The sequence below is a fragment of the Magallana gigas genome, chromosome 9 (genome assembly GCF_963853765.1).
Source record: "Magallana gigas chromosome 9, xbMagGiga1.1, whole genome shotgun sequence".
Classification (NCBI taxonomy): domain Eukaryota; kingdom Metazoa; phylum Mollusca; class Bivalvia; order Ostreida; family Ostreidae; genus Magallana; species Magallana gigas.
Genome location: NC_088861.1, coordinates 43716216 through 43724589, shown reverse-complemented (window position 1 = coordinate 43724589; position 8374 = coordinate 43716216). Strand labels below are relative to the sequence as shown.

Genomic DNA, 8374 nt, shown 5'->3' with positions numbered 1-8374 from the left:
GAGTGTATTATTTTAATATAGTAGTATAGATTTATAAAATGTCAACTTTTCTGTGTGGAAAATTATTGATTTATGATAGCTTCAACTATTTTCTTTTTTCGAATACCACGTTTAACTCCTGTAAGTTATCTCTACTGATTTTTGTTTGTTTTTGCTTATACTCATTGTCTACGAAATTCGTAGATCTGCAAAAACAAACCGTTAAGGTAGCACGTACAAATAACTCTATGATACCTCTGCCCCCACCACAATTAATATTTTTAATGCCGTAACATTCTTTATATAAAAAAAGCACAAAACATTGTTTCAGGTCTGAACCAGTGTGTTTTAAATATTTACATGGTTTGCTTTATTCTGTCAGATAAACACTGGTTTGAAATAAGACTTTAGTCTGTTCTCAGTTTATGGTCTCTATTAAATCTGATATAATAATTATTAAATAATGTATTTAAAATACACCCCTGAATTCACCGAATTTGTAATGTCAGATACAAAGGATTGGAATATCCATAGTTCAATCTTTCTGCGAATTCATCTATAATTGCAGTTTATACACATAGCACAATATTATATAGCTATGAAATATGTATTGAATTCGAATCAAATTCTGTTTACCACTAAAATATTACAATGTTACCTGAACTTTTTGTTATCGTTTGACACCTGCTGGTAACTATGTCCGTGTTTAAATATGATATTCACTGTAATACCAATATTTCAATTATTCATGAGCAAGTTGAGGCAAGTGAGAAAATTAAGTGTTCAAATATTTCATACATGTGGGTAGCATGGATTTCAAGATGGATTTTCATACCGATTTAGTTATTTGAATGAATGATTATGAAAATGATTTACTTCTCATTAGTTCCTGAATCCTTGTTTCGTTCATTCATGAGTAATGTTGCTGTATATCACATACATGAGACTAGTTCATTACTTATACATGTATTTATATGATTGTCCGTTACATAGATACATGTATATAAAAAATTTCAAAAAATTGTTTTTGTCTTTACTATTACAAATTTCATAGAAATACTTATTTATCAGACAACATCCTCTTCATAGAACATATTTGTATTTGAATGAAGTGACAACTAAATATATTATTCTAATAATCCTAATTAATTTACATTATTAAACACAAAAAGCTATCAAAATGTATTGATTAAAATAAAGGTTTTAGATACAAATAAAATTCTCTTGCTAGTATTTGTTAAATCTCATTTGATAAAAAGGATATAAAAGAAAATTATATAAAATTTCTAATACTTTTTGATGATTAATGGCAAATGAATAATATTTAATATACGCCCTATGTCTTTAAAATATATAAGGATACAAATATAAACACGTTCAACAAGAAACAGCTTTTAACACTAAAATAAAAATGTGTTCGGGTAATCCAATATTCATTCTTTGTTTATTATTGATCTCAGTTTTGTAGACTAAATTAATATCTAATATACCTTATGTAATGTGTTTACTATACTTAAAGGGAAATGTTAATACATTATAATTTTCAATTAAGGTTGGTCAAACCTAATTAGAGCTATCTCTTTTTCATCCGTAGATTTAAAGAAAAAAATAACAATACGAAGTGAAATTGTTTTGACAACGTAAATATAATTAACTGTCAAATTTAGTCAAATTATTAACTAACTTTATCAACATTCATTACTATCCTGTGGTAAACTTTACAGATATTTAATTTAACAAAATAGGACTCAGCTTCTAAATGATCGTAATAGTATTATTCATTTTTTAATGAACAATCCCGATGCATATGTTAATTCTAAAAGTAGAAAATGTACTCTAACTAAATGAATTTTTAGTTCATCCTGCATATGAAAAAATAAATAAATTCATGTTTATATATGATTTTAAAATATGTGATTATAGACAAACTATAATAATCATGTTTTTTTTCACTAAAACGTCCCTAATGGAATATACTTGCAACAGTAAATCAATAAACAGTTTAAAAATGTAATTTTGCGAAATGTGTAAACCAATGGAAAGCTTCTCTGTTACAATGTTCTTATTATTGTTGTCCAATCATTTTAAAGCTCATTATTGTATGAAAAAGTACTTTAAAATATCTAAACAAACTATCTGTCATGTTAAGCTTAGTTGTTGACGGTTATAGCAACGTCACATTTCAGTTCAGTTCTGGGTTCAAAGAATGCTTTTAGTTATGAGCTTTCTTGAAATGCTACAGTGCTAACGGACTAGGGAAAGTGAAAAAAAATTAACGTGAAAGATATAGTCAACAAATTATGACAACAATCGTCGATCGACTGCATTTGCTGTTAACGTTGATTTCCATGTCGAAGGCTATGGAATGCCAACAATTCAGAGCAAATCTTGAGGTTGACAACAAAATCTCGACACAGGCACCATCAGACAATTTGCACGCTGTTTCGTTTGCCAGCTGTTCCCGATCGTGCATAAATGGATGCGAATGTTTCAGCTTTAACTCTCGGTCAAATATGTGCAGACTTTATATACATAGAAGCTCATGTGATCCCTCCAACATGACGGTTAGCGAAGCAGGGTGGAGATCATACACAATCTTTGAAATACAACCAACAGGTACGATATCAGTATATCTCTTATTTATTTCAGTATATCATTAATTTGCAGTGATAGGTATATATTTTTTGAACTCCTTGATACTTATCAAACAGTCTGTTCTAAGTTTATATATTTCCTTTTGAATTGTTTCTATTTTTTTACACTAATATATCATTATGTCTAATGATCAAATCTATCCAATGTTTGGAAACTGGCAACATTTCTGATTGATGCAAATATGTCATTGCTGAGTTATTTTACTTTAAAATCAAATATTCAGTTAAAGAAGAGTTCACTACATTATGCAAAATACCTTACAAATAAAGGGTAGAATATAGCGTTACGAGTAAATGTAAACATTACGTTTTCATCATTTATAGAGTAAAATTATCAAAATACTAAATTATTGTATATATATATATATATATATATATATATATATATATATATATATATATATATATATATATATATATATATATATATATTTATATATATACCGTGTATAAGGTTTTTTCAACGTCATGTTTTTTCCGCGAATCAGAGCCTAGAAGGGTATATAAAATTTACGCGAATCTAATTTTCACTATTTCAAAGTCACATTGTAAACATAATTTACGATTGTCTAAACCTGTGAGGAAAGTGGCGAAAAGTATCTAAATTGTCGCTCTTTGTAATGAAAAATTCGGACAATGAAACCATTTACACGATTTCCTTAATGTGAACTAATTACCGACAAATATTTCCGAAAACGCAAACAGTCATAAATAAATAGATCATATACCGTTACATATACATGCACCAGTAGCTCAGGTATAATTAGACATCGGTTTATGCAAGGAAAGCGAACGTTTTAATTAGCTTGTCAATGGATTATTAAATTAAAAACCAGGCATACAAATCTATTATCTGGCGCTTGTCCTCCGATCCCGCAATTTTTACCTCTAAGTAAACTAACTGAACACAGTTCACCGTACTTTTATTTACCTGTACACTTCATCAGGAAAGAGAGAACTCTATTTCAAAAAGGAAACTTTGTATCAAATTTACGCTGATTTATTTTCCGCGATTCGGAAATCGTCGCGAACAAAGTGGAAATTGGATACACGCGGAAGAAAACTGATTTACGGTATATATATATATATATATATATATATATATATATATATATATATATATATATATATATATATATATATATATATATATATATATATAAATATATATATATGACAGACTATGTTATCATTTATTCATTCACACATTAAATAGAGGAAATGTTAGCATGAGATAAAAACTACTACTGTGCGTGTTCTATATAAATATGTGGCTAGAATCATACACTTGCTTACGCCCTGAGTAGTAACTGGTCTGGTCACTCTCAGATCCTGTTAATTGTTGTTTGTTTTTTTGTTGTTTTTTTTTTTTTTATAAATTTCACGACCCGCCAAAGTGGCTAGGCCAATCGAATACGTCGATATTCTTTTATTAATAGATTCATGCAGTAGAAGAAGATGAATAGAGAATGAAATGATGATTGGATGAAAACAACATGAACACATATTTTATCAAATCACATATACTGATCATTTTATTTATACAATCACACGCAAAATCAACACTTCCACAATATTATAAAATGGATCCTTCATAAGATTAAAAAAAAATAACAAAAGTCATGTATATTACATTAAATTCCTTAAAAATATTAAAATTATAATTAATGAATAATGATAAATTTTGTTCTTCTTTTGGCTATTTTGACATGTTTGTATAGTTTACGAGTTTTTTTTTTAAACAGAGACTTTACCACTGGACTGCAAGTCACTATACATGAACGGGAAAAGAAAATCCGGAGTGTACACTATTTACCCTTGGGAGAGGTCTGACCCTAATTACCGTCCTGTTCAGGTCTACTGTGATATGGAGACAGAGGGTGGAGGATGGACGGTCAGTATATAATAAGAAAATCAGTGCTTTACAATAAAACAGAAAGAAATATTAAATGACACTGATTTTGGCTCTGCATGAATTACATAAATAACAGCACATAAGTTTTTTAAAAAACAACAACGGTAAAATGTGTTCTGCCAGTCATTGAAAAGAAAATATATTCCGTACGTGGCTTTGGTCTTTTGTTTTTGTATAGTCTATACACATTACACTTTAAAAGAGGAATTCAATATTAGCATAAAACCAATATCTATCTTATTTATATTTGTTGATATTTCTACTCGATAAAATCAACTATCAAATATTGAAAACATGATATATTTCATATTATTTCATTTGACGCACAGGTTAAGTCTTTATCCGTTACAATTTATCATTTGAAATGTTTTACTCTGAATATAATAAACAAAGTTAACACTAAACAGACACTATTGTTCACTGTAAAACAGAGAAATACATTATTTTTGCAGGCAATACAAAGACGAGTTAACGGAGAAGAAAGCTTTTATCGGAATTGGACGGAGTACAAACTCGGATTTGGATCACCTAATGTTGACTACTGGATTGGTAAAGAAAACATATTCTATTTGATCGCGTAGTAAACATTATTGTCACAGTACATGCAAACGACCAAATTTATATTAATGCAGTGAAAGGTTAAAACCGATTCCAGAATTCAAGCAACGGATGTTGTTCTTTAAGAAGCTTGTAAAGTGTCAACATTTTTTTTCACTAGTCTAAGTTCATTTAATTTTTTTTATAGATTTTTTATTGTTTGCATGCAGTCGGAGATGCAAACGTAAATTACGTTTGTATGGCACTTACGACAGCATCTGGGTTGATACTAATTGATTTTTATACAAACAATTTACAGTTTATCTGTATCAACTGTACAGTATATCTGTATCTTGCTCGTATGTAAATATTTATCATTTTAGGAAACGATGCCATACATCAGCTAACAAATGGACGAAATTTGTCACTGCGAGTCACAATTACGCCGATGAACGGTGGTTCTGTATCTTTCAAGATGTATCATCAGTTTTATGTTTTTGGCGAGGACCTGAACTATAAACTTCAACTTGCAGTGCCTGGAAATGGAAATTTAGGTAAATCAAATAACTGACTTTTTTACAAGGCGTGGAAATTCCCTCGTTTATAAGCTGAATTTCGAAGAAACAACTTTTTGAACTATTTTTATATAGAGAAGTAAAACATAGGAATATAAAGTGTTATTTTAATCTTTAGAGAAGCAACAATATTTTAAAATAAGTTTGACAATTAGGGATATCTTCAAAAAAATGTATAATAGTTTTTAAAAAAAATTGTCTTTATATTTTTTAGCCGATTGTCTGCTATATTATGTCAATTATAAGCCTACAGATGTTTGATAGCTAATAAATACATTATCTTGTCTATTTTAGATGATGTTCTGTTATATAGTGGCGGTCTCAGGCTGACAGGAATGCAGTTTAGTACCTTCGATGTCGACAATGACAAGAATTATGGTAACTGTGCAGATGGCCACTATGGGGGCTGGTGGTTCAGTAGTTGTCATGATGCCTATCTCAACGGTCCTTGGCTCTCAACATCTTGGATTTATCCTTGGTATTCACAATATACAACAGGAACATACGTGAATGGAACATCAATGTTGATAAAATAACTTTAAAGTCAAGAATAAGTATCAGCAAACAACATACTTGCCCTTAATCTTAAAATTGCATTGATGCTTGTTTTCTATATACAAACTTGTTTTGAAGTAAACGGCAAAATATTTTTCTCTTTGAAATTCAAAAGATCATATTATTTTGTCTTTTGGCCACTTATAATCAACAATTACGTACCACAAGAATGGCATTTATACTGTTCAAGTAAGTGACTGTAAGATGAACATTTTTGCGTCGGTATCATAACAAACATTTTTCTCATTGTTTCTGTTTTGAACCGGTTTTGTTGAAACATGTCTTTAAAAAAGAATTTCTTATGCCGGATAAATAATTCATAAAAGTAGCTTTTCTCGTTTATATCATAAGCGCACTGTATAATTGTATAATCTTACTATATCAATTCTAAATTGTTATCTGAAATGCATCGAATATTTTTCAAGATTCTTAGAGTATATGTTATGTCTCAATAAATTTTTGACATGTACATAATCTGTATGCAATAAAGTTTCCACATAAAGTTATGATCTAGTGATAAACCATCACTTCTATTGGCTAAATCTTATTTCACGTATCTCTGTGATTTATTTCACGTATCTCTGTGATTTATTTCACGTATCTCTGTGATTTATTTTGAACAGTTTACCTGGATCTTAAATAAACTATCTGTTCTATTGCATCATCATTGAAGAGCCGGTAGTGTACATCTTTACGGAAAAAAACCTTCAGCTTATACAATGACAGCTCAAGAGCAATAAGAAAAAAAATTCAAGACATATGTTTATTTCATAGGAATGGTTAAGTATAGAAAAAAAGAAGATCCGAAAATAGCATTCACTAAAAAAACGTTGCATCTCTTTCACGATTCATCAATAATCCGCTTTGGATTAAATACCTTGTTTTTGAATAAGGTGGCTACGCTGTACGATTGTAGTTGAAATTTGATGGGAAATTCAAATTGTAAATCGAAAGAGAAATCGCCTCTTGTAATCAAATCTTCATCAAAACTATTAAATCATTCACGGTAATAAACAGTATCTGAGATCTGAAAACAAATTGAAACTTACATAAGGTCATCTTAAAGAGATTTAGACACGACTTGATTTCAAAATATTAAAAAATTCTTCCATTTGTTATGTTCAGAATGGTAGCATGGGTATTTTAAATCAATTTTTAATCAATCAAATGTTGCTTTCTTCTGTTAATAATATTATTTATGAACACGTTGAATCAGTTTACCTAGTTTGCCACAAGTCATTTTGTCAAAGTAATAGTAATTCCATACTGAACATTATTTGCAAATAAATATAAGACTCGAGCTTTGTTTAATAACATTGATTTCTTACTTCTGTATCTCTCTTATAACTTGACTTAAAACTTTCAAATTTTGGTCAATCATTCAAGATGCGCAAGTAAGCCATTTTATACATAGAATAATAAAAAATAAAATCTAAAATCGTGTTCAGGTCCCTTTAAGATTTTATTTATTTTCAAGAAAACAAAGACATTTGACATTATTGTAAATCAATATTTCTTGATTAGAGAATTTTAGATATTGAAATTTTTCTGGTTTGATGATGATATTGACTTTTGATAAAATATATGCAGCATTAAATAAGCCTTTAAACAACCTCTCACCTGAATACATTTTAAAGAACAGTCACATAGAAAGTCAGAAAGAAATGAAAACTGCTTTGAATATATAACTTTTTCTCTGACACTATCAATTGGCATTTTGGGTAAACGAAAATGCTGAAGAAGATCAAGAAACATGCCTGTGTGTTACTGGAACTATCACGTTAAGATTTGAAACGGGCCGCAATTTTTAAAATTTCTTTTTAAACAACAGTCCCATAGGCCCGAAGGTCACCTTAGTACTATTAACGGTGTGTTCCCGGTTTTCGCATATTTTGATAATAAGGTACAGAATCATAGGTATGAACTGTGTTTTGATAACGGTTATAGTGTACTTTTTATCTGAAATTTACGTTTATTTTTAACAAAGCATTTTAAAGATGAATTTAGTGTATAATGTAACTTCATAAGATTTAAAATATTCTAATACTTTCATTTTTTTAAAAATTCGTTTTGATTAAAAATAATATTGGCATATTCAGCTACTGAAATACACCTGTAGTGGAGCCAAAAGTTTTCTTTCTTGATGTACTGTACAGTCT

General features: G+C 29.2%; 1 protein-coding gene across 1 annotated transcript; it reads left to right on the top strand.

Annotated features, from left to right (window-relative positions):
- The first annotated feature begins 2117 nt into the window (after nt 1-2117).
- LOC109617073 (microfibril-associated glycoprotein 4) lies at nt 2118-6882 on the top strand. Its single transcript, XM_066071403.1, has 5 exons — nt 2118-2595; nt 4379-4527; nt 5001-5097; nt 5469-5639; nt 5955-6882. The coding sequence occupies exons 1-5, from the start codon at nt 2280-2282 to the stop codon at nt 6194-6196; spliced, it is 975 nt and encodes a 324-aa protein (XP_065927475.1). The 5' UTR covers nt 2118-2279; the 3' UTR covers nt 6197-6882.
- The last annotated feature ends 1492 nt before the right edge of the window (nt 6883-8374 follow it).

What these genes read in the sequence shown, in the direction of transcription:
- LOC109617073 (XM_066071403.1), top strand. Translation starts at nt 2,280, where the DNA reads ATGACAACAATCGTCGATCGACTGCATTTGCTGTTAACGTTGATTTCC. An exon ending in CTTTGAAATACAACCAACAG is followed by an intron (nt 2,596 to 4,378) that starts GTACGATATCAG and finishes TTTTTTAAACAG; the next exon opens with AGACTTTACCACTGGACTGC. An exon ending in TAATGTTGACTACTGGATTG is followed by an intron (nt 5,098 to 5,468) that starts GTAAAGAAAACA and finishes TTATCATTTTAG; the next exon opens with GAAACGATGCCATACATCAG.